The sequence below is a fragment of the Tursiops truncatus genome, chromosome 10 (assembly GCF_011762595.2).
Source record: "Tursiops truncatus isolate mTurTru1 chromosome 10, mTurTru1.mat.Y, whole genome shotgun sequence".
Lineage (NCBI taxonomy): Eukaryota > Metazoa > Chordata > Mammalia > Artiodactyla > Delphinidae > Tursiops > Tursiops truncatus.
Genome location: NC_047043.1, coordinates 3,620,247 through 3,648,090, shown reverse-complemented (window position 1 = coordinate 3,648,090; position 27,844 = coordinate 3,620,247). Strand labels below are relative to the sequence as shown.

Below are 27,844 nucleotides of genomic sequence, written 5' to 3'. Positions count from 1 at the left end.
TTTTAGATTTCTAATCGGTCTCGAAATGATACACGGTGCTACTGCACAAAACCACCACCCAGACTGAGCACATGCAGCTCACCAAGAGCATCTGGGAACACCTGGACCAGTCTGCATGCAGAGCCACAGAAGTCCTCTGACAACAGGCTTGACTATGACGGTCTAAACATTTCTAATCACTTACTTCTGATTCTTGTACTTATTTCATTATGCAGATCTCATCTTGAGGAACACTGCTGTAGAATTTCGTCAGGCTGGATTTTGCTTATCACATCTACATGGTATAGTTTAATGTGTTTCTCTGTCCTCTGTATCTCCTATAAATTTGGTTGTTGGATCTAGCTATTTGAACTGATTTAGGTCCAAAGTTTTGGGCAGGACTTCACAGGTGGCATTGTATTCTTCCATCAGGAGACATGTAAGTCTGACTGCCCCGCTTTCTGTGATGGTAGTGGCCACTGGTGAACAGTGTTACCACCAGGACTTAATGTCAAACCCCTCTAGTCAATCTGGTTCCCACAGTTTGTTCTCTGGGAGACTCCTAAGGAAGTTCTCCTCTTCTCGGCCCCCGGCTTCCCCCACCGTCTCAGTTTCTGACACAGTGCAGATCTGCCAGCCAGCGGTGAAGCGCTTAGCGAGACGCTGTCAGCCAGGGTGTTGGGGAGTTGTCTGTGGTTTGGGGTTCTGCTATTCCAGGTGCTGTGTCTGTTTTGTAGGACTTGGGACTACTAAAAACTATACAACCCAATTCCCACTTTTGAGAACAATGTTGTTTGCTTTTAGCAGGGTTTTAATTTTTTTTAATAATATATTTAAAACGAAATGTATGGCCCATACTTTTTTTTTAGCTGCATCCCGTCCATTTTGCTTTATTAATGTTAACTGTGATGGTACAACTTAAGTGTGTCGACCAAGTTCCTACGTAATAAAGTGACTATTTCCCCCATGCCCGAGCAGTTTGAAGTGAGTATTTTCATTGTTGGTGAGTGGTAAGTAACTTCTGATACATCCTAATATTTCTCTTTAACCCATGAATCTATAGTTGTGAATCTTTAGATGGCTGAGGATATGGAAACTTCTTTATCCTTTTCTTACTGCTTTCTACATCAACTACATTGTAGTCAGGCATGGTTCTATTAATGTTACTGATTCTTTGACATTTGTTTACGACTTCAACTGTCACCTAGTACATGGGCAACATGTTTTTTTAAAATTTATTTATTTATTTATTTATTTTTGGCTGCACTGGGTCTTCGTTGCTGCACGCAGGGTTTCTCTAGTTGCAGCAAGCAGGGGCTACTCTTTGTTGCGGTGCACGGGCTCCTCATTGCGGTGGCTTCTCTTGTTGTGGAGCACGGGCTCCAGGCATGTGGGCTTCAGTAGTTGTGGCACACGGGCTCAGTAGTTGGGGCGCATGGGCTTCGTTGCTCCTCGGCATGTGGGATCTTCCCGGACCAGGGCTCAAACCCGTGTCTCCTGCACTGGCATGTGGATTATTAACCAATGAACCACTAGGGAAGCCCCTTATTTTTTTAAGTTATTCCATGTGACTATGTGACTAGGATTTATGTATATGTCTGTCTGTCTGTCCAAACACACAGAAATACACACACACACACACACACACACACACACACACAGTTACAGCATTTTAAACATAAACATAATCAAGCCTCTTAACCATATTTTTCAGATTTCCTGTATCTTTACTCACTTTGTCTGCTTAATCCATTGGTTTTCGATTGAGGTCATTTAAAATCTTCTACTATGATTATGAATTTGTCAAACTTAACTTTTATTTCTTCGGTTTCGGTTTCTATATTACGGCTATGATGTCGGGCACGTTAAAATTCCTAAGTCATAAAGCATCCTGGTCCATGTATTATCCCTCTTTATTCATAGTTAATATTTCTTCCATATATTCTATTCTATCTAATATTAATAACTGCTTTGCCAGCTTTCCTTTAGTAAGTATTTGCTTGATACATATTTTCCTGCCCTTTACTCTCAACCTGTGGTGTGGCTCTACTTCGGGCCTCTCTAATGGACATGTCCAGTCTGGTAAGGTGTGCTTTAAATTGGTAAATTTAACACATTTATATTTGTGATTACTGATACATCTTACCTTGTCTTGAAACACAGAAGGGTTTTATTCACAATTAATAGTTAAATAAAATATACATCGTCATAGTTCATCCATTTCTGTGTTTATCCTCATTCCTTTACCCCACACCTCTCTGTGCACTTTCCTCCTTGCTGAAATATACCATGTAGTGATGAAAACAATGATTACCGAGATTATGAAATAACAGGAAAACTTTAAAGGATGACAATATAGTTTTGTAAATTATATATGTAGCATGATTAAAACTATTGAGAAAAATCCTATTCATAGGGTAATAAACTGAAAGAAGGAAACGAATGTTTTTGAGATTTAAGATCAGGTCAGACTTAGTACCAACACTATAGCTGAGGCCAGGAATCCACAAAACTCCACCCCTCTCTCCCCAACACCGTTCCTGGAACTAAAGCCCCGCTTGGGTCCCAAGCAGCTCCTCTATGAAAAACAACAGACCACAGTAGAACAGGTGGAGTTCAGGGTTGACTCTGCCACCAGCTGGCTGGGTAATACTGGGCAAGTCGCTAACCTACTGCTGCTTCAGATTCCTCGTGGTTGAAGTGGAAATAATCTGTCTCACAAGTTTTTATTACGAGGAGTAAACGAAACACGGCACGTGGGATTACTTTATCAAACTATATTCTTAGACACATACGTGTACATGTGTGTGTGTGTAATCTTTCTAACTAGAAGCAGAATCTTTCTAACTAGCGCCTGCTCCCCGCTAAACTGGACCAGACCCCGCACAAGTGTGAAATGAGATGAAGTTAATTCCCTACCCGCTCCCTGTTTCCCACCGTCTAAGGGAGCCTGGATTTTTTCCACCACTAACACACCAGTGTGTGTCTCGCAGCTCCTCTCCTCTGCCATTCCCACGGCTTGCAGGCTTACCAACCAGGGAGCACCATCCTTGCTCATTTTTGTAATGAGATAAACTGGGCTGTGCACCTGCCACTGCCGTGACCTGGACACCCTGTCACTGGTGTCACACCTCCGCTGGCTCATTAGCTGTAGGTGATATTCCATCACTTGGTCATATTTCCCAGACTTCGACCTGTCTTTGTCCATTTCCCTTTTGTTTCCTAATAAATCTGTATCCTTGTTAATAGTTATTACTCCTAACACAGAAAATAGTCAGCTTTTCCTAGTAGCAAAAGCGCTCATCCAAGCAGCTCTGGGATCAAGCCTGGGTGGCCTTTTGTGTAAAGCTAATACCTATTTCTGAATTATCACGAATTCCCAGGAAGGCAGCACATCCTGAAGCTAATGGCCCTCTCTCCTAAAACATGACTCATTTAACACAACACACGGCGGTTACTCACCAGCCTGAGGATCCTATACTGTTCCTGCTCATATCCGACAACCCACTAACCTGGTGTTTTGTGGGAAGGAGTTTTGTGACAATTATTCCCCCTGTTTCAGTGAACGTGTTTGGAAGAAGTACTATAGGAGCAATGCCTCATTAATTCCATTTGTTTCTCACATAAAAACGGAGACGGTTTTAAAATATGTTAATGAAAGACAAGTGATACTGCACTTTTTTAGGAAATAGACTCAAGCTTTAAGGAATATTCATAAATTGCCAAAAAAAAAAAGAAAAAAGCTGCGCACAGTGTATTAGGATGTCAGCTAACAGGTGCAAGGAGTTGGGTGCTTTAGAGAATGGCCGGAATATCAGATTTCCTGATCAAAAAGGCTCTATGCATCCAAACACGTATTTCAAGAAGAGCAATAATGAAAATGTCTCAAAAAGAAAACATGTAAAGCACCCACAGGTGTAAAGCAGGGGACGGTAAGGACAGAGTGCGGGACAAGAAGACAGCTTACAGGCTCAGCCGCTAAACCACCAGTCCCCAGGCTACCTAAGAAATTCATTCATGCCTAACACCAGGAACATGTAATTAACCTCCGCTAACTGAGATGTGGGGTAACCAGACCACGGGTCTCAGGGCTGCATCTCGAGTCATCCGGGACTGGCGGTAACTGTGAGCCACTGACTACCCACTCATAAGGAAAACCCAGAGACAGGCACGTTGGGACTGGAAGGAGAAGGACTGACACAAGGAAACAAAGGCCTGCCAATTTCTGCGGCTACTGACACAACACATCAGCCAGAAAACACTGAGCTCCGCCTACACAGAGGACGCCACCCAGGATGGATAACGCACGGGTGCAGAACACGGTCAAGGACCCCGTGGGGCTTGGCTGACATAAACCGCAGTGGCCTCCGCGAGACCACACAGGCTGTCCTCCAAGCCCGAGAGGGGCCGCACTCACCTGGTGCCGGGAGAAGAGCCGCACGGCCTCCAGCTGGTGGAACACAGGGTGGTGCTGGGCGTCGATCTGGTCACGCCGGTACACGTCGCCCACCACCAAGAAGGCATCTAGCCCCGTGCGCAGCAGGTCCCACTGGTGCGCGGACGTGTGCGCGCGCAGCATGTGGGTCGCGTTCAGGTAATAGCTGTCGCCCTTCTTCCGGCTGGGGTGGTCGGCCGGGACGAGCAGGCTGTCGAAGTTCTGCCAGGTGGTGACCACCGGGGAGAGGTCGTCGTAGACAGAGAAGAGAGGCGTCCCCGAGCGGCCCACGTACTGCGCGTAGAAGTGCTGCTTCACCCTCTCCTTGATCAGCCACAGCGGGTGATGCGGCCGGTTGTGCAGGTTCCTGCCGACCCTGGACAGGACCTTGCGGGACAGGTTGCTGTAGCCATCCTGGGGGTAGGACTTGCCCAGCAGCTCCACCGTGCCGCCCAGGGCCCCGAGGGCTCCTCGGGTGGCGGGCTCCGGGGCAGCGGGCCTCGCGCCCGAGGCCTGATGCTCAGGGCCTCGGCAGACCCCGCTGGCCTTCCTCGCCAGGTGGACGCGCACCTGGGCAGCTCTCCTGAGAGCCCAGCAAACCATCGCAGCAACTCCTTTCACGGGTTCTGGAAAGAGCACACACATAAGCACCAGTCATGGTTCACTCTGCAGAAAGTAAGGGGTGGGGGGGCGGGAGGGCCCTGTCTCCCACCAGCTCCCCATCACCCTACTGATGTCTGCCTCCCCCTCCGCCACTCACAGCGAACAGCCAGTTAAGGAAATCTGCCCAGAGGCTTATACCCTCTGCTCCACATCAAGAGAATCATGGACGTCACGCTTAGATCCCTAATCTCTAGCTGTCCTCCCGAGTGTAAAGAAAATTTCCTTTATCAGGTCACATCATGTCCCGGACCCCTCACGCTGAATAAAACTATCAACGTGATGACTTTCTTTCTTTTTTAATTTATTTATTTTTTTGTTTTGTTTTTGGCTGCGTGCGGGCTCTAGTTGCGGTGAGCGGGGGCTACTCTTCGTTGCGGTGCGTGGGCTTCTCACTGCAGTGGGTTCTCTTGTTGTGGAGCACGGGCTCTCGGCACGTGGGCTTCAGTAGTTGTGGTACGTGGGTTCAGTAGTTGTGGCTCGCGGGCTCTAGAGCGCAGGCTCTGTAGTTGTGGCTTGTGGGCTCTAGAGCACAGGCTCAGTAGTTGTGGCTCGCGGGCTTAGTTGCTCCACGCATGTGGGATCTTCCCAGACCAGGGCTCGAACCTGTGTCCCCTGCATTGGCAGGTGGATTCTTCACCACTGCGCCACCAGGGAAGTCCCATGACTTTCTTTTATTTTGACTACTTTTGGGGGGTCTCATTCCTTAAAGGAAACCCATGATTACGTCATGTCTCTGAAGGATGGAAGGAGAATGTCTGAAACGCCATCCTGCCCATTTCACCCTCGTTAACCACCAAGCTCTGCTCACTCCTGACAACATGTGACTTCTGATTAGTTCACCATATTACAGGATGACATGAGCAAAGCTTTTCTTTTGGATGTTTCCAATAAAATACACCAATTTAGGTAATCGCTATTTTTATGTGATTTTTTAAAAATAAAAATGAAAAACTTAAGGAAATATTACACAGAGTGATAGACTATACCAGTGGACAGCTGAAATTATTTTTATAGATGCAAATCTTTTCTGTCCTCACATCTGGTCATGTCATTTAAACTTAATACCATTGTAGGATCCCATCAATTACATGTCTCTTTTGTAAAAGAGCAACTTTCTACTGGGCACCCACAGGAAACCAGGAGCAGGCCTAAACTCACTTGGGAAGAGACGCAGAGCAGCCAGGACACAGCGTATTGACCAGATCTTCTTTTTAATGCCCAGAATTTAATAAGAAGAGGACCAGATTTCACAGCTGGAACTCACTCATAGGCTGTTCACATCAAAAATGAGGTGACAAAGATCCAGGTATAGCGGCCCAAACTCTAAGGTACAGGGAGTGTTAAGACAACACTGAAGGATTCTGGATACTTCTCTGCTGGTCCACGAGCAAGTTTAAATTGACTCGGGGATCTCAGGCATGAAGATCTTTAGAGGTCAAATCCCTAGGTTCATAAAAAATTTACCATGAACTTAAATCTGCCAAATAACATCTTCTAAAACGTGGCATTTTTACCCACTGGGCTACTATAAAGCATACAACCAGGTAGTGATTTGACTTCCAGGACTCTGCAATCATACCAAGAAAATGCCTAACTTCATGCTAATAAACTGCATTAGGAGGGAAGGACATTGCTCCACGCGACCATCCAAAGCACAGCGGGTATGTACCCAACAGCACAGCCCACCCAGCCTATGGAACCGGGACCTCCCAGATCCGAGTTAAACCACACGTGACACCTGGGGAGAGCCCCTTGGTCTGAGACGGCCGTCCCGTTAGAAGCTCTCAAAGATGCCCAGAAACTCCGTGGGTTTATTCATTGATGGCACTATTTTGTCAGAGCTGTTGCGAAAAGTGTTTTTGGCTGCACTTCAGTGGAAATCCATCTCCCCCCTCCACAGTGCTCAGCGGCCTGTCACTGCGGTGGATATCAATTTTAAATATGCCCGTGCCGCCTCCTGCGTCGCAGCACTAAGTCACGCTGGTCGGTTGTCAGCGACCCAGCTCAGCGCCCTTGGCAAGACACGACAAGCATCTCTCCCTTCCAAAGCCATGTGCTGTCACCAAGCTCAGGATTCTTCCAGGGAAGGTGCTCCTGAGGCCGTATTCATGGGCTGCCGACCCCCCTTTTTTCTGTTTCTGCTCCACACATGCCCATGCCCACCTGCACCCCCAGGCTCTGCTCCCACCGAGGTGCCCCATCCACACGTCCTTTCTTGGTCCTCCTGACCCCACCCCTAGCTTGCTAAGGAAAGTTTACTTTTCTTGTCCTTGTTTTCAGACTTTTTAATCTATCTGCTCAGCCCTCATCTGTCATTTCTCCCCACCCAAAACAATTTGTTTTTTTTTATTATCATCTCTTACAGAGAGAGAATAATGACTATGCTAGATTTCCCACTGCCATCTGAAAAGTAAATGCCTTTCTTCTTTCCTCTGTCAAGTTTCTCTGTGAGAAAGTCCATCTGGAAAATACAGGAGACCCAGAAAGATAACGCCGACCATGGTCCTGCCTCTATGGAAAGTGGTTTTCCATTTCATCCTTCCAACAACTCTGTGAGGCAAGTATTACTCTTATTATTTTACAAAGAATCTAGGCCTCAATTAGATCTTGTAACTTGCAAAACTCATACATCTACCTGTGAACCAAGTTCAGAACTCTGAGCAACTCAATTATTTCTCAGTCAAAACAGACCCAAGACTGTTACATTCAAATTACTTCTCTGTAATTACCTATCTTAACTTCTACCTTAACTGAGCAACTTAGATTATACCTCAATGCATTTTAAATACATGCATGAATAAATCAAAGAAAACACATTCGCTTAGATGGTGGAAATGAAATACCATTCAACTCAGGACCTGCGGGCCCAAACTGCCCATGCCCTGTTTTTGAAAATAACATTTGGAAGAACCCAGTGATGCCCATTTGTTTACATATTGTCTGTGGAGGCTTTTCCACTACAAAGTCAGAGCTGAATAGTTGACTGTACCGCCCTCAAGGCCTAAAATACTAATTATCTTGTCCTTTACAGAAGAAGTTTGCTGAGCCCTGTTTTAGCTTAACTCACTGAACAGTTCTTCCACATTACTAAGAATACCTTCTGGTCACAAACACATGTGGATTACAGAGCCGCTGAAAGTAACAAACGTACAAATGTGAATATTAAATGTGTTGACTTTGGCACAGAAGCGATAGTGAGACGGACCGTGAAAAGAGTCAGTACAACATCACGGGCAAAGGCCACACTGAGCAGAGACACCCATGGGCTGTAACCCTAGGCCGGCCCCTTGGGCGCTCTGTGTATTATCCTTGGACACAGCATTTGACGTTTTTCGGCCCTCAAGCTTCTCATGTATAGATACAGAAAATAATACCTACCTCATAGTAAAAGGATTACACCGCATCCTGTTCATAATGCTCTCAACTCATTGTCTAGTACGTAAGACACAAGATAAGTTGAATTAAAGGTTAAAAATGGCCCATAGACTTCTAGAGACCAGGTAACAGAGAAAGCAATACCACTGAGACAGAGAACATGGGATGAATTTTATTTGTTTGTTTGTCCAAATGATTTCCACATGTGTGTCTTTGGTTCAAGAGGGAAACGACTTTGGACGTGTTGAAGTTAAGTATGGGTGACAGAGCCATCTTACAATTTCTAGGACCCAGTCTGAGGTTTGCAAATAAGGTAAGAGCTCAGTACTAGCAATGGAGACCTTGGGATTTGTTTGTATAGGGGTAAGAGTTAATGTCGTAAGCATGTATAAGAACCCATTGGAAAGTGAGAGTAACAGCAGAAATGGGCAAAAGACAGAGCTCTTGGCAATTATCCTCTTTAAGAAGGATATATAAAGAGTAAAAGAACCAAAGGGTTCTCACAGAACCTAGAACAGGAAGTTTCTAGAAGGAAACCAAGGTTATTTCTGAACCAAGGGCCGCTGTATATACAATTCTTAATATGCTGTATTATTACCAACTGTCTGTCTTCCTGCTAGACTATGTGGTTCTTGAGAGTAGAAGACACACAACCCCTCTCTTTCCCAAATGACCGCGCACTCAGAGGCTAGCACTACACCTGACACCAGGCAGAAGAGGAAGGGAGAAAAGAAAGTGGGAAAACAGAAAAGGATGGAAAGGAAATTCGCCAACAGGATCAAATGTAGCAAAGATGTTAGGCAGGGGGCAAAGTAAAGAACTATTTGACAAGATGACCATCAACAGGGCAATTTCAATGGCTGGGTGAAGACAGAAGTCAGATTAAAATGGGTTTACATGAATGGAACATATAAAAATGAAGGAGGTTACCAATGAGAAAATGGATTAAAAATACTTTGAAACTTCTGAGACCAAAAGAAAGGAAGTTAAGGGAACTTTCAATAGATGACCCCGATCTCCCAAGGAAAGCTTTAGACTTATAAAGAAAAATATTCTGTACAATCTCAACATTCACCAAGTAAATGTTATTTTGTCTGTTAGAATGAATGAATTTTGCAGCGGTTTAAACAGTCCTTCCTTCAATCTTCCTCAGTCTTGTGTGTAAAGGAGAAACTAATTAGTGGTAATTTCTCTAAAGCACAGTTAGCTTACCGAAAGGGCCATGGTACCCAAATGTGACCCACATGTGGTTATGGCCATGCAAAAGAGATCAGGTGCGTCCCATTAATCTGCAGAGACAGGGCTGAAACAGCATCTACCCAGAAAAATGAAGCTGGGCCCAGTCAACACACAGCTTATATACTGTACTGGACTAAATAACGGCAGGGAAACAGCCAATTTCCATTAACTTTTGCTCAAAAAGAGCGGGCAAAGAGTGTTTTTGTTCCTGCTGAATGCAAAGAAAATGTCTCTAAAAAGGCCGTTCCCTGTGTCACTGGTGCAGCCTTTCTGGGCAGCCATCTAGCACTAGCAAGAGACTCAAACCTGTTCATACCCTTTGGCACGGTAATTACCCTTCAAGGAATTATCACAAGAAATAATGCAAATTAAGACAGAAGTGAAACACAAAGAAGTTTCATTACAGTGTGATTTATAATACAGAAAAATTACAAACAACATAAACTTTCCCCAGAGAGGGGGATATTAAGTAAATTATAGTAGAACCATACAGTAAAACATTGTGCAGTCATAAAGTGTAATGGTTGCAAAGAGCTTTAATGACATAACTACATACTGACAAAGTGATAAATAGAATATAAAAATGTATGAGATGATCTTAACTATATAAATATAAATATATATATATATATATATATATATATATATATATATATATAAATACACACTTACTATATTTAGAAACCGTGGAAGAACTATGTAAGATTCAATGGCTATAATCCCTGGTCCTTATTTTCTACTTTTATAGTTCTAAATTTTCTAAATGGACATCTATTACATTTTTTATTAAACCTGTTATTTTGAAATAGTTGAATTATTATAAGAAAAAGTTATTTAAAAATATGGCGAGTTGAGTTCTAGCCATTTTAAGAGGTTGTATTAAACCCACTTATAATTGTATCAAGAATAATGGACATGTATACACCACCAAATGTAAAATAGATAGCTAGTGGGAAGCAGCTGCATAGCACAGGGAGATCAGCTCAGTGCTTTGTGACCATCTAGAGGGGTGGGATAGGGAGGGTGGGAAGGAGACGCAAGAGGGAGGAGATATGGGGATATATGTATATGTATAGCTGGTTCACTTTGTTATACAGCAGAAACTAACACACCATTGTAAAGCAATTATACTCCAATAAAGGTGTTAAAAAACAATAACAAAAAAACAAACAAACAAAAGAATAATGCCAATATAAACGTAACGCTGCTGTAGTTTAATTAACTGCATTCAGTGACCAGGTAAGAGATTACTTTTAACAACACAGGTGTCCACTTCGGAAGGAAATGCACAACGTGAGAGCTGTGAGTTTCAGTTTTATCTGAGGACTTACTGAGGACTGTGGTCCAGGAGACATTCTCTCAAGTGACTCTGAGAAGCTGCTTCTAAGAAGCAGAGGGAGAAGCCAATATATACGCAATTTTGGTGAAGGGGTACGTGCAGTCAAGCATACATCTCGCTACAAGGTTACCACTAGTCACAAAGAATACTATTTCAGTTAATGAACTTTAAGTGCTTTTCTAAGTAAGGGAAGATGCAAGAATACAGTTCATAAAAAATTTCACCTGGGGGCTTCCCTGGTGACACAGTGGTTGAGAATCTGCCTGCTAATGCAGGGGACACGGGTTCGAGCCCTGGTCTGGGAAGATCCCACATGCCGCGGAGCAACTAGGCCCGTGAGCCACAACTACTGAGCCTGCGCGGCTGGAGCCTGTGCTCCGCAACAAGAGAGGCCCGCGCACCGCGATGAAGAGCGGCCCCCGCTTGTCACAACTAGAGAAAGCCCTTGCACTGAAACCAAGACCCAACACAGCCAAAAATAAATAAATAAATACTATGACTTGCTGAGGTTCAGATGATGGTTAGCATTAAAAAAAAAATTTCTCCTGAAATATTTCTAACTATCTAAGGGCCGAGAGGCCCAAAATATTGCCTGTTTTCCCAGCACACAGAGTGCTTCATTCTGACCTTCACCCTGAATTCCTTCCAGGGTGTACTGTATTGTAATTTTTTTTTGGCTGCATGGCATGTGGAATTTTCCCTGACCAGAGATCGAACCCATGCCCCCTGCACTGGGAGCGTGGAGCCTTAACCACTGGACAGGTCAGCAACTGCAGTGGCTAATGACATGATACTTGTAGAACAGGACGGTGGGCAACATTCTTCGTTTTCCACAGATGAAATGCTTGGCATATAAAAAACTTCTTTGCCTTTCCAAATTCCTTTCCCTAGCTATAAATCAACTGTCAGAAGCACAATGCCAATCAGTCAATGCTTTTCTCCCCCAAGACATTCAGATTTTCTAGGAAATTGATAATACTGGCTCTTATGCCAAACAGATGTTTCTCAATGATACCCGTTAATGAAATCTTTAATACACGTAAAGCTAAAACGTTACGCTGTCTTTTAGTAAGGGAAAATCTTTCTTATTTCTAAGGAAAATAGTCACTAAAGTTCAGTTCAGTCTAAGCTACTACCTATGCTGCATGCGCAGCTCATTGTACGGGGCTGCAAGAGGGCCTCAGAAAAGTACAACAGCATGGCTATCACCGCGGTGGTCGTCAGCCGCAACCTGGGCATCTGATGATGGGCCTGGAACATCATTCTCAAATGACGCCCCCCCACCCCGCACATGGCCTTTAGAAAGGCTCGTTTGTCTCCTGACACTTTAATATGGGTTTCTACCCTCATTAACATAAACTCAGGGGTAGTAGAAAAGGGCTTGTTCTATGAATAACAACAGACACATTTTTCAGAAACTGAGAACAAAACTGACATCATAACAGAAGAATGCCCCTATGCGTTACAGATTACAGTCAGAAGGGTTTTAGGAGCTCCGTGCTAGGAACAATGGAAGAAGACCACAGATATATTCCTTACTGTAAATCCCACTATCACACCTACATTCATGACGTCACCCTCATCCTCATCACTACTCTCCTCACGCTTGTCTGAATTTAATACCATTCCAGCATTTCCGCCTTCATTCAAGGAATGCACAAAGAGGTGCAACATTACCAAATTCAGCTTCTATTCAACTTATTTACTACACTGGCTGATCAACTTCCAGCAGAAGAGAAATGTGGATAGTCTCTTCGTTAGTGACACGAAATCCTTCAATGTCTTCTCTGCGGGTTCACAGTCAAACCTCACTGTGGTCCAAGGTCAGCGCCAAGCATTTCCTAGTGTTGATTTATCAGCCTCATTTCCAGCATTAGCAGCTGCAGAAATGGCATTTCAAGGCTGAGTTCTTTCAGGTCTTGGAACTTCAGGAATCCGTTAACTACAGCAAGCAGTTTTATTTTACTGTGTGATGACTGTATACTTGTTCTTCAGGGACATAAAATTCCTTGGTCACCAGGCTCCGTTACAGATGTCACGCTGTTGAGTAGGCAAATGTCAAAAATACTACTTTTCACAAGAAGTTGAAAAGTAAGGCTGTAAGCAACCTTAGGCAGGAAAGAGCTCTCTACGGCGAAGAGGCCCTTTTGACCTGTCCCTAACCTTAAATCAGGCACCCCCATGCTCTACTCACCGCAGGCCCTAGCACACCTTTCAAATCTTTTGACCACACAATACCTTGCCTAACCTGTTGGTTCTTTCCGTAGATCAGAGGACTAGAAATGAAGAATAATTAATTAACAGATGACGAGATCTCTCCCCTAGCTTCCGTTTCAGTAATCTCACGAACAAACTTATGTGAACGAAATAGCATCTAAAGAAAAATCACAAGTCAACAAGCCTGCACACAAGCCTGCAGACAGTGGGGGATGGTGATGACTGTGACCCACCATCTCAACGATTAACTGAGATTACTTCCCTTTAAAAACTTTCATGGCCGAGCAGAGTATTTATTCAGATATGGCTTTGGGTGAACACAACCACCTTTCCTGCCCCTCTTGGCTTCCTTCCCAGGACACACACCATGTTTCACTTCTCAGGCACCTACCTGTTAAGGAGTGACCCTAGGATTTTGGGTCCTTCCATAAATAGCATTTTCTTTAATTCTGCTGTATCAATATGGGTACGTTAACAGGCTTTCTGGAATTTTAATTACATGACAAAACAGTAATTGGGTTCAGTTAAAGTGTTTTCACCTCTCCTAACTCATAGGTGACATTAATCAGAAGGGAAATGTAATTTAATATGGTGGCGAAATAAAATATATCTGAATTCAGGAAAATCTATATCAAAATATTTATACATTTTAGAGAAACAGAGAAGATTAGGCTACATAATGTTTATATAACCTAAACCAAAGGAGTTAAAGAAGCCAAGAGTGCAGTTGAAACTCGGTCAAATAGGGCAAAGGTCTTACAAGCCCAGGCCCGGTTCTGATGGCCCGGCCAGAGCTCTGTCCTCAGGAGAGCGGAACCATGAGGAAAAGGGCCACGTGCACATGAAGCCAGTCCTCAGAGACGAGGCCACACGTTCTCTGGCTAGCTCTACCTCGGAGAATAACGAGGGGGCTATTCCGGGAGGGGTCTTGTGCAATACACAATGAATAAGACCACCGAGAGTCCAGTCTGGATGTGCAGAAGAACAGAAGATATTGTTTCTACAAACACTTTAACTAACTGGGCACCAGGAAAACTTATCTCCTGCTGGCTTGGTTGAAGCCAATATAAATTACCTAGATGTTTAACATAGAAATAGTCACACTTTTCGTGCCAAATGAACCTAGTGGTAAGCATCTGTGGACATATACATCTCTCCCACTAGAAAAAAGCCAATAGAGGGTCAAATGGACACTGCGCTTTGAAATCAGTACCTTGCAGTAACATGAAATGCCTAGGAGAATGTTTTAACACACAGTTATACTAAGAGCGTCCCATACTCTTTCCTTGAGTTTTGTCCATTTGGACACAATTATCATTTTTCCCAGCATCTGGTGTGCCTAATTCCTAGCTATGATTGTGGGCACTGATACCAACAACTTTGCTTTTGTACTTTGGGTACTTTAACACTGAAGAGAATAAAGTATACATAAACTCTTTCCTCTAAAGATTTACCCCGGAGATGCATTTTTCTGATTGATTCAGGAGCACGTAAGTAACAAAAGGGAAGCCCCCAAGGCAGAAAGCTGCAGCTCCAGAAAGCAGGAGGGTCTACTGCTCAGAAATACCAGCAGCCCTTTACCATTCACAAATGCTCTTACTTCGCGCAAATGAACGCAGTTCTTCCCTCCAATGACTACTTATCCACCATCGGTTTCAGCAACGTATTTAAGGCATGGCTTAAAGCCACCAGCACAAAATTGGCACTGGACTTTGCGGCCAGGGGCACATGGCTTCCACAGGTTGACAAGGCCCAGCTGCTGTATAAATGAGCACACCACTTGTCACCACAGTGACGCGAGAACCTGGCAGCTCCGCTCAGAGGGCAGGCCCGACAAGGGACAGGGCTAGGGCCAACCGATCAGAGACCCCGAGAAAGCCCCTGCCACCACAGCCTTCTTTGGTAATAGGCACCTTTGTGTAGATAATGTCTCTGATTAAAATTAAGTCTAAGGGGGAAAAAAAAATTAAGTCTAAGGGGGAAAAAAGGAGTGAGGAAAGCAATTCTACAGACAATCATTATGTGAATATACAAGGCCATGTTCCCATTCAGAAGAGATGTCTTTTCATCACTGTAATTCAGTGGAGAAATGACAAGCAGTACCATTCTCTGCTCATAAATGCCGTGTTTTCAAGAATGAGAGATTGGAAAGTGTTCTGTCGTGCTGGAAACTTCTTAATTATTCAAGAATGGAGGAGTACTCAAGAGAAAAATCTCTTATGATGGACACAGAAACAAATGGAAAAACACAACTTTTTAAAGGTTTTTAAAAACACAACTCACTGTACTCAGTTCCAAGAGAAATCAGTTTTGCTGTCATAAGTCAAAAGGTTAAAATCTGTAATTAAGCAAATGCATGAGGGAATGACTGCAGACAAAAGACCCTACAAAATTAACTTGAAGGCTGGTTAGTAAGTATCTAAAGATGTCACCATATTTGGAATTGTAGTTAGACTCCCAACCACTCTTTCACAAATTTTCACTTAAGAAAAATATCATGAGTTAAAATTAAGTTCATGTTACCAATACCCATTAGTATGAATGAATACTTCCCTAAATATGCCAGGGAAAAAATTCCTCTCATGCATATAAAAAATAATACACACAAACACTATAAAACAAATATACCAAACTCTTCCTTAATGCTCTTTAGCATCTCATCAAAGTCAAGTGAAACATCAAAACTGCTGGCTAATCTCAACTTAGGTCAACCTACTAGTCATCATTTATTTTTGTTTCTAATGAAAGGTATTTACAGTCCTTCCACATATTACACATTTGGAGAATGACATAATTAATTATCCACTAAATTCAGCATTTAAAATAATGTGTAATAACCCTACTAATGTACGTGTACGGAATAGTCTTTAAATAAAAAATACTCAGCTAATGAAAAAGACTAAAGTGTTCGCCCAGAAATACTCAGCAAGCCGAATGGCTACGGCAGGTAAAATTAAAACTTGTTTTAAACCAACTCACTAAACTGCATATTAAAAACTATTTTAGGTAATTAGAAATATTACTGTTACATAGAAGACGTAGCCTCCAGGTGAAAACTTCTGCTCTCCTAAATATTCTAAATAAAATGATTTTATCTAGGCTCCTCCAAATAAAGTCGCTGCATATAAAATCCGGGAGTCTTGGCTACAGTGGAGGAAAGAGTCTTTCTAGCACACAAAGGCTTCGCCAGCCCTTAGCTCCACAATTATTTTTTTGTTTGTTTCTGTATTTATTTATTTTTACATGTTATTGAAGTATAGTTGGTAGCTCCATAATTATTAAGTAGACGCTAATAGCCTGAAACACTACCTACAAATGGTGACATAACATCACCTCCTCTCCGAAGCCTTTTCTTTATTCTTCTTCTTTCATTTAATCCTCTTGACAGCACTATGACAGACATAAACTAACGTGCCCAGTGCTGTGCCTGCCAACTGAAGACTGCATCAGGGTCCAAGCCCAGGCCGTCTGCCTCTCACCCGGTCCCAGGCCGCCCCTGCCATTTCCACTGCTTGTCCTTTCCTGATAAACACCCGCCAACTTTGCTTTTTCCAACAGATACAGTCCTGAGAAGCTCCTTGCGAGATTTCTTTTCAAACCGAAACACATCTTCCCATTGACATGATCCGTAATTCCAGAGATGTTTTATCTCTATGAAACCAGGTCTTACCCTTCACACTCTGCTCAGGCGGAACTGACCCATCTCTTCTTTCTTCCCCAAAAGCACATAAAACACTCACTGCACCCACCAATCAGGATGCTGCTCCAGCTGTTAGATCTTAAGCTACTGGAGGACGGGGACGATGCTTCTGTCCTTAAAAAGAATGTTTTCCCAAGTCAAACAAGTAAACGCCACTAGGAATATCCATGTTGTATATTTCCATATCACTGTTTCACTAAGAGAAGACACTACTCCATAACTCACAGTGATATTTCAACTGCCTGATCCTCTCCCCACAGCAGACCGAATGATAAAAGTCAGAGCACAGCACTGAGGTTCACTCAGCAAGTCATTTACAAGGGTGGAAATCAAACAACACTCCTTAATTCTTAATGCAGAGAAGGCTGTCGTGCGCCTGCTAAGGCATACTCTGAACATCGTGGCGAGATGGCAGAAGAGTGAAATTCAGGCCTACATGCCAGGTTCCATCCGCCCTAATCAGCCACAATCGGTCCTGATTATATTGTGCTCTCTGCTAAAATCCCCTGTAAAACACATAGCTCTGCATTTTTCTGTAAGTTTTGTTAAGTTTTAAGGATTAGCTAGTACATGAAAGCACTGAATTCAAATTGCAAAATATCTGGGTCATGAAAACAGTGAAAATAATACACAGTCAATTCTCATTTTTCAAAGTAGTTCTGATCTAGAACATCCCTGAGAACACCGAATCAATGGACACTGAACCGCTGCTCCTCAGGGAGAGAGACCTAGTGTCCTGAGAGGCCCTGCTCACATTTTTGCCAACTAATCAGTACATAACCTTGGCTTATGTGTCTTTCCGTTTAAAGACATCTTATGTAATATATACGGTTGATTAACACTGACCTCACAGCCAAGTGCACCGTAGCTCACGCCTGAACCAAGTTCATCTCACACACGTATTTTCCCCACAAGGCATGTCACAGCCTTCCTGCTCTCAGGGACACTAGACAGCACTTCAGCACTAGGCCTGGGGGCCATTTAAACAGCAAAATCACCCCCCAAAAAGCACAAAAACACAAAAAACACGGCACTAAATAGATGGCAAAAAAGATACTTATCTACGTAGGAGCTGAAATGAGAACGCAGACCACCACCCCCTTGCCTGACCTCAGCTGGGAACACGTGGGTAGGGGACTCTGCTTTGTGATGTTCTGCGCATGTCCTCAAATGACCATGAAAGCCCCAGGAGTGCTGATTTTGAGGTTATAAATAAATTCTAGCAACTAGGCAAATTCACAAATACAAAATTGGTAAATAATAAAGACCGCATGTATGTCAAGAAAGTACTAACAGTCGATGCCTCCAAGGAGGGGAAGTGGGTGGCTGGGAGACAGAGGTAGGAGAGAAACTCTTTTTAACTATACAGCGTCATATAACCTTTTGAATTTTGTAGGGTGTGTGTGACAGAGAGGAATTTATGACGTATGCTCAGGAAAAGAGCATTAAGTTCATTAGTAATCTAAAAAAAAAGTAAAACTAAGCTTTGGGTTCCAATAGTAAAACGATAACCAAATAAAATTAAGAATAAGAAAGAATGAAAGTAGAAACAAATGAATTCAAAAATGGAAGAATCACAAACATTTGGAGTTTCTCTGCATTGAAGAAACTGAGAGCAGACTCTCATAGGGGGGAATGGCACAGAGGATTATGTATTTGAAAGCGAAAATATCCCATGACCTTAGGTTCCCTTAGGAGGGGGCTATGGGGAGGATGATACAAAATGAAGATATTTTGGAAATAATTATGTAGTAAGCAATGAGCTTTACACGTAAGTTAATTATAGGAAATTTACACTTATGATTTTAAACAACACTGAAGATGATTTTATGTAGGACAGTGGCACTCAAAGTGTGGTCCCAGGACCAGCTGCACCAACATCACTAGAGAAGCTGTTAGAAATAAGGCTCTAGCCCCACCCCTGATCCAGGAAATAGGGACTTGGGGCGGGGCCAGCAGGCTTCAGGGCGATTCTGATGCCAGGAAAGGCTGGAGAACCACCGGTACAGAAATACCGTGAAATGTTACTATAGCATTTAACAGAGGCGATAGACAAAATTTAAACTTTTCTCAATGACAGTGGTCATCCTTTGGAAAGGCTATGGCTATTCTGGGCCATCATACAGTTTTCTGTTGTTTTTAAATTTGTTTTTTGCCTCCTTCTTGGATTTCCACTGGCCAGCAGATCCTCTACCACTGTAAGAGCAGTACTGAAAGCTCTGCCGTCCTCTGTGAACCTGAGGCTTCCACTCCGTTGTAAGCTGCGCAGAAGCAAAACAATTCAGCGCATTAGAACTGAATACCAAGTGTGAATAAGGAATAAAGTGCCTGGTCTGAGTGCAGAAGGATGGAAACGGCCTTTTCTTATTCCCAGACCTGGACTGCACACCAGAAGGATGACATGGGTAGAAAATTACTCCCTGGATACGATGCAGATGCTAACTTACTGAGGTGTGGAAAGTATCCTATCACTTAGACTAGAATATGTGTCTGTTACCGTTGTTACAAAAGTTCACTTAAAGGAAAAGCAAAGCCACAAAGAGGAGGCGCTCAGAAGCCTGCTTCCAGGCTCCCTGGGCTGCACTCCCTCACAGCGGCTCCAGCAGTAGGAAGGATGGCGCCCTCTGTGGCTAGTTAGGGAAGTATTTAAATATTTCAGAAAACCTTAAAACTCCAAAGTCAGAGGGAGCTTTGAGAGGAGTTAGCCCAACCACAGCATTTGGCAGACGGGAAAACGAGGCCCAGAGACACCCCCTCCGCAGGGACCAGGCCCCCTGACCTCCACAGGTCACCCAGCGCCCGCTCACGGCCCCACCTGCATCTTCCTTCACACCAGGAAAGCGCCAGCACGGCGGCAAGCAAGTACCTGGGCAGAGTGGGCATTACGTGCTTGCATTATTTTTATTTTAGATTTTAAAGATCAATGTTAATCTTCTGAAAGACAAGCTTTACTTTTTTTAAGGCTTCCCCCCAGAAATCAAAGTTACCTTCAAAGAACATCCTGACAGTTGATGATCTACCTTACAAGTGGAAAAAAACAAAAGCTGTTTTCAAATTTTTATTGCCAGAGATTTAGTCTGTTAGGCATGGTGTCCTTGACTTTTTATAGAGATTGTGAAAGTGTACTGCCTCTAAATGACTGAATAGGGCAAAACAAAAACAGTGAGAATTCCCATTTGGAAACAGCCTGAGGACCCAAGTCTAAAGGGCTTGTGAAATAAAATACTTTACAGTTAAATTAACTTAAAAAGGAGGGGGCAGTCCTAGTGTTATGGGACTGAGCCCTTAACTGGTGGGATCTGGGATTATCTCCGGGTACTCAGTGCCAGAATTGAGTTACATTGTAGGACACCCAGCTGGTGTCTGAGAACCACTTACTGGTGTGGGGAAAACCTTCACACATTCGGGGACCAGAAGTGTCAGAAGTGAAGTAAAGTAGACACACAGGATAAACAAGCACGCAGAAAGGACGAACTGGGTTTTTCCCTACATCAGAAGGAAGGAAAAAACTGAGAGTCTTTGCTTTACACCATGGTGTGGACGTGCCACAGTTTGTTTGACCATGCATACTCCCTTGGAAGGACGGCTGGTGGATTCTACTATGAACATTGGTGTATAAATTCTTATGTGAGCATATGTTTTCACTTCTCCAGGGTAAACAGCCCAAGAATGCATAGCTAGGTCACATGGTGGCTGAATATTTAGTTTCATAAGGAACTGCCAAACTGGTTCCCAGAGTTGCTGTATCTTTTACTTCCCACAACAATGTATGAGGGATCTAGTTTCTCTACAACCTTACCAGCACTTGGGGTTGTCACTATTTTTCATTTTAGCCGTTTTGATAGGTATGTAGTGATATCTCTTTGTGGTTTAAATATTCATTTCCCTAGTGGGTAATGATGGTGAGCATCTTTTCATGTGCTTACTCACCATGTGCAGATCTTCTTGGTGAAACGTCCATTCATGCTATTTTCCCTTTTCTAATTGCACTATTTTCTGTTTCTTTGTTTTACTGTTGAATTTCGAAAATTCTGTATATTTTAGATGCTGTTCCTTTTTCAAATACGTAGTTTGCAAACATTTTTTCCCGGTCTCAAAACTTATCTTTTTCATCCTCTTAACAGGGTCTTTAGCATAGTAAAAGTCTGTATTTGAAGGTCCAACTTATCAATTCTTTTCTCTTATGAATCATGCTTTGGGTGTCAAGTCTAAGAACTATTTGCCAAGCCCTACATCCTAAAAATTTTCTCCTATGTTTTTTTCTAAAAGATTTATAGTTTTACATTTAAGTTCATGATTCATCTTGAGTTAATTTTTATATAAGGTGTGAGAGTTAAGCCAAAGTTCACCGTTTTGCCAATGGACGTCCAATTGTTCCCACACCATTTTTTGAAAAGCCTATCCTTCCTCCATTAAATTGCTTTTCCTAGATTCTCTATTCTGTGTCTGTCCCTCCACCAATACCATTCTGCCTTAGTTTACTGTAGCTCTTGCAGGCTTTCGTAACAATCGCTCCACTGACTTTATTCTTTCTCAAAATTATTTAACTATTCTAGGACCTGTGCCTTTCCATACAAACTTTGTTTTATTTAATTTTTTATAAATTTATTTATGTATTTATTATTTTTGGCTGCACTGAGTCTTCGTTGCTGCACGCGGGCTTTCTCTAGAGCAGGGGCTACTCTTCGTTGCAGTGCGTGGGCTTCTCATTGTGCTGGCTTCTCGTGCCACAGAGCACGGGCTCTAGGCACATGGGCTTCAGTAGTTGTGGCACATGGGCTCAGTAGTTGTGGCTCACGGGCCCTAGAGCGCAGACTCAGTAGTTGTGGCGCATGGGCTTAGTTGCTCTGCTGCATGTGGGATCTTCCTGGCCCAGGGCTCGAACCCGTGTCCCCTGCATTGGCAGGCAGACTCTTAACCACAGTACCATAAGGAAAGCCCCCACATAAATCTTGGAAGACGCTTGTGTATAAAACCCTTGATGGTTCTCAAGGGAAAGGGTGAAGGGTCACTTTACAATGGAGAAAACTGACACATGCTACCTCGGCCAGGCGATCAAACCAACAGCCACAGTGATCAGCTAAGCTGACAGTGCGCCCACGATATGATGCATGAGGGTGGCCCTTACCTCTGTGGGTGTCCTCCCCAAAACACACATCACACTAGTCTCATCATGAGAAAAACCTCATGCAGATCCCAGCTGAGAGACATTCTACAAAATATCTGACACCAGGTACTCCACGAAACTGTCCAAGTCATCACAATCCAGGAAAACCTAATGCACTGTGCAGCTCAAGACAGAAATGACCAAACGTCAAGTGGAATCCTGGATGGGACTCCAGAGCTGAGGAAGGACATCATGTAAAAATAAGGAAGTCTGAAGAAAGTAGGCACTTCAATTAATAATAATGTATCAGTACGGATTCATTAATTTTAACAAAGTCACCAGGCTAATGTAAGATGTTAATAACCGGAAAAACAATGTGAGAGGTGTGGAAACTCTTTGGATTACCTTCCCAATTTTTCTATAAATCTAAAACTGTTCTAAAACAAAAACTCGTATGTATATTTCTGAAAAGGCAGTGTTCAAGGACTGATATTTAATAAGGCTGATAATTTTTAGTACTTTATCGGGATGACTTTAAGTGGGAAAAAAATACACCTTTGCTGGCATTTTCACAGTAATTGCACTGAACAATTTAGGGAGAACTGACACCTCACTATGTTGAGTCTTCCAGCCTGTGAGCACGTCTCTCTCCCTTTGTTTAGGTCTCTGATTTCTTTCATCAGCATTTTATAATCTTCAGCATAAAGTTCCTACACATGGTTTGTTAAATACAGTCCTATTTCCTGAGAGTGACGGTAAATAGTTTTGTGTCTGTACTTTCGGTTCCCACACGTTTGTTGCTAGCATATAGAAACGTGATGGATTTTTATTTGTTGATATTATATCCTGAGACCTTGCAGAACTCACCGATTAGTTTTAGGAGAGTTGTTTTGTTTTGTTTTTCATACATTCTTTGGGATTTTCTGCACAGACAATCATATCATCTTCAAACAGGGATAGTTTTCTTTCTTCCTTTCCAATATGGCTTTGATTTCCTGTTCTTGCCTTATTGAAGTTGCTAGAACTTCCAATACAACGTTGAACAAGAATGCTGAAAGCAGATATCTTGGCCTTGTTCCCAATCTTAGGGAGAAAACATCCCGTCTCTTAGCATTAGATATGATGTTAACCGGAGGATTCTTACAGATGCCCTTCATTAAACTGAAGAAGTTCCCCTCTATCCCTAGTTTGCTGAGAGTTTTATCTTGAATGAGTACAGGATTTTGTGCAATAATTTTTCCATATCAATTGATATAATCACATGATTTTCTTTAGCCAGCTGATACGGTGGCTTACAATGTCTGGTTTTCAAATACTGACTTAAGGTGAGCTTTCTAAGACAAATAGGACTTCACTAGACTTGCATATAAAAGCATTTGTGTTCATTTGCTTAATGTCTATTTATCCTTACTAGACTACCACCTCCACGGTGACATGGATTATTTATATTTTGTTCAACGCTATATACCCAAAAACAAGCCCAGCACCCAGCACATAATAAACACTCAGCAAATATTTGTGGAAGCAGGGTAAAGAAAGAACAGAATGTACGAGTGTGCAGCCATCAGTGTATGTGCACATCAGTCAGCCAGGGAAACAGAAGCAGATTATGCTGAGGAGTGGCCAAAAGGCAGAGTCCCCACCTCACAGTATATAAATAAATTAACTCAAGATACATCAAAAAACTACTGACCAAAATGTGAAGCTTTTAGAAGAAAACATATTAGAATATCTTCGTAACTTGGGAGTGGACACAGGTTTCTTAAAACATAGCAATAATCATGAAAGAAATCACTGGCAAGATTGTATTTGAAAATTAAAATTTTCTGTTCTTCAAAAGACATCTTTAAGAAAATTAAAAGGAAGCCAAAGACTGGGAGAAAAGATTCGTAAAACATGAACACGGCAGCCGTGACATATAAAGAACCCCTGCAATTCAATAATAAAAAGACAAGGAGTCCCAATCACAGAAGATATGCAAATGGCTGATAAGTACATGTAGAAGCGCTTGACATCATTGGTCAGACAAACACTTTTGTCTGAAAGAGTGTAAAATGATACAACCGCTTCAGAAAAATGTCTGGCAACGGATCCAATAATTTGAACCCTAGGTATTTAACCAAGAGAAAATGTCTACAGAAAGATCTGTATGAGAACATTCATTGTAACTTTACTCACAGCAGCCCCAAAACAAAAAGAGCCCAGATGCTCATCAATAGGAGGATGGATAAACAAACAGTGGTGTGTTCCTACAAGGGAACACCATTACACACACACACACACACACACACACACACACACACACACACACACACACACACACACACCCCTACTATACACACAATAACATAGGTGCATCTCAGAAACATGATGATGAGTGAAAGAAACCAGTCACAAAAGAGAACATCCTGAATGCTTCCCTTTATGTAAAGTAGTATAACTGATAAAACTAGTCTACAGTAGAAAAAATTCAAAACAGTGCCTTCCTTTGGAGGGTGGAGGTGGAAATTAATCTTTGAAAGGAGCATGAGGAAGCTTTTTGGGGCATTCGTAGTGTTTTGCATCTTGATAGGGAGTTTGAATTACACAGGTGTATCCATCTGTCAGAACTCAATGAATGAATGGTATACTTAAGACCTGTGCATTTCACTGTATGTAAATTTTACCTTAAAAAGAGGATTGTGCTAATGATATGCATCTAAGGAAAAGTCTGCAACTTACTTTGAAATCTATCACACCAAAAAAGATGTGCTGTTGGATGGACAGAGGGACAGATGATTATGTGGCAACGTGAGTGTTATTAACAGGTTAATGGTAAGAACCCAGGTGATGGCTATTCAGAAATTCCTTGTAAAAATTTTTCCAATTGTACTGTATGCTTGAAATTTTTCAAAATGAAATGAAAAAGTGAGAAAAAAGTAAAACTGGGATTAGATCAAGAATACAATGGTGCACACAAGAGTATGGGTCTAGCTTTCAAATCCTGTGGCTCTATGCAAGAGGCTCGGGGTGAAAATTCAGGAAAGCGGGGTGTAGGCCCTAATGGTACCACAGCATTTACTTCTACGTATCTTATAAACTGGCATTTCATGCAAAATAGTTCTAAGGACCCCAACGATGTAAAGAAACACACACACACACAAACAGAAAATCATTGCTGGGGGTGGTAATGAATTTTATCTGCACAAGCACCGTGAGCCTGAGTGAGTAACTAAGTACCATTACCGTTTTCAGGAATGGCTGAGTAAATGTGCACAGTGGTGCCTCCTCTGTACACTCACAGAAGTGAACAGGTGACAGGCCATCCCCAGAGCCAGCAGGAGGCGGACCAGCCCAGGGGCGGCCAGTCCACGGCGCACCCTTCCACATGGCCACGTCCTGCCACAATCCCAACACCCTTCAGAGTCTTTAATGTGATGTCCTAGTTATTTTGGTGACAAGGTATTTGAAAAATAAGGTCTGAGCTTCATATGACAAAATGCTTCAGCCACAGAAGCACATTTTCTTCATAGCCGCCTGTGAAGATGATCGGTCTGATTTTGACGTTTATTTCAAATTCAGATTCTACTGTATGACCTCATGAGCCGTGGAGATAATTAATATAAATGTGAAAATCTCAGGGTGAAGTGGGAGAGCGGAGGAAAAGGAACATTCTTAAAGTTCAGGCCACTTTCCTGTGCCACTTTACAGCATTTAATTGTCTGTTCCTCTCAAACACAACATTCAAACACTAAGCTGAAATTCCTCTCCTCTCTGAATCTCTGTCACCTGCTCTGAATGAGGAACACGTGAACCTCGTCTACACGTGTGTGTCTGAGAAGCTGCGGGCACACTGCTACTGAGAGGAGCCCGGGCGTGGACCTTCCGGAGTACAGGGGCCAACAGGCCTCCCTGCCTGGAGGGAAGGAGCCCCCTGACAAACATACTCCCGGAAACTAGCAGTCTTCCAGTCTCCACAGTCCTGGGTCTTTCTGATATCCTTCAAATATCAAAATAGCAGCTTGCCTTAAAGAGTTTTCACCTGTACAGCAGATCAAAGAAAAACATCTCTGAAGGCTGCTTATTGTTTTACTGACACCTCTTGCAAAAGGTCTGGTGGGAGAACAGATGAATAATAAAAGGAATAATCACAATGACATTATGATGACTATCACTGCTTGAGTCACTAACAGGGCCCTGCACAGATAACACCTCGACTAGTCATCAGCACAACTCAAGAAGGATATTTTGTAGAAAAGGAAGATGAGGCTCTACACAGGAAGAAGGAGTCCTGGCGAGAGTCAGAAGCCCAGGTCTAATCCAGAGCCCACAGGCTTCCAGTGACTTGGAGAATGGATGAACTTCCACCGTCAGACCACGACCAGCCTCACTGCACTGCTTCCGGCAGGTTGAGCAGAGTCCACCCTTTGGCGCAACACGTCCCTCGACACAGATGGAGGCCGCGGGGAGACGCGGAGGCCTCCTGAGTGGTCACTCGAAACCCGGGCCCCTCCTATGCCACCAGCTCGCAGCCGACGCCGGGCCCTGCTGCCCAGCAGACAGCGAGGCGGAGCGCGTTCCAGAGGGCACCACGGGCTACTCGAGATACGAGGGAAGGCCAGATGGCCGCCCTGAACAGAGGAGGAGGTTTGTCACCCACCCGGAGGCTCTCCTTCCAGGCCCCATGATGTCACAAATCCCTGTCGTTGCCCCTCCAGGCTGGCGACGTCTCCTTCGCCCTTTACTGCCTGGATCTCCAGTGCCCTCCCCGGGGCAACAAGGGGATGGGGAGCCAGCACTGCCCACGGGGAGCGAGGTCTGTGCCTGCAGCTGCAGCCAGGCTCTCCACGGGGAGCAGAGGCGGCGGCCTTTCAGAATCACGACCGCAGACACAGATAAACTGAAACACAGTGGCTTCCGTGACACTGGCTCCAGACATGGTCCACGACCAGCACCCTGCCCACAAGCTCGCCCGCTCCCTGGGACCGACCTGCCTCTCTCTACCTGCCGACACCCTCAGCACCTGCAGGCCCTCATGGTCAACAGGCCTGCCATCTTTCTAGATGGTTCCTTTCCACTTTAATTTCTATTTCCCTGCTTGGTCCTCTTTATTTTTACATTCTACCATAAATTTGTATCCTTGTTGCAAGCTACCTTCAATTATTTGAGGTAAGAGAAAGGCAGAACATAAACAGTAATAACTACCAGTTTCTTATCTGTACTGGGCTGGAAAAAAAAAGGGATAGATAAAATAAACTTGGTTTTTTAAATTTTTTCTTTTATTACATCTGTATAAGAATACTCAATTTCTGTGAAAGGACCTGAATGGCCCAAGTAGAATCACAGTATCACATTGGAAAGAACCTTAAAGATCATAAAGACCAGCTTGGTCATCTTGCAGAAGAGAAAACTGAGACCCAGAAAAGGTTCAGCTTAACAGAGATCACGACATTCTTGACGGGCACTCCAGCACTTTACAGCATGACTTTCAGGCAACCAGCACTGTCAAACATTGAAAAGGGATATGCTCAAACCACCTGTCCTGAGCCTCCCCGAGACTTCCATGCATCAGTTGATGGACACACATATCCCACTACTTCATCAAGTAAAGCACAGCAAGCAACAGTTCCATGTTTCCAAGCAACATTTATTTGTGCAATTATTTAAATATTGCATCATATTTACTAATATTTGTTTCTAAAAATGAGCGGAGATGGAAACCTGTAAGTGCTGATACAATGCAAGTGAGACAAAGATGGACATAATAAGTGTATAAAAGTGATGCCTCACAGTCAACCGGACAGTTATAGG

The 27,844-nt window shown here is 43.2% G+C and overlaps 1 protein-coding gene across 13 annotated transcripts in view; it reads right to left on the bottom strand.

Annotated features, from left to right (window-relative positions):
- FARS2 (phenylalanyl-tRNA synthetase 2, mitochondrial) overlaps nt 1-27,844 on the bottom strand; it is a 458,205-nt gene that overhangs the window by 378,592 nt on the left and 51,769 nt on the right. For all 13 annotated transcript variants that reach the window (XR_012334309.1, XM_073810283.1, XM_073810290.1 and 10 more), the window contains one exon: nt 4,397-5,040. Coding sequence is in view for 12 of the 13 variants with exons in the window: in XM_073810283.1 (XP_073666384.1) it covers nt 4,397-5,040 (644 nt within the window). In the remaining variant the exon portion in view is untranslated. Of the gene's footprint in view, nt 1-4,396; nt 5,041-27,844 lie in introns of those variants that run through there.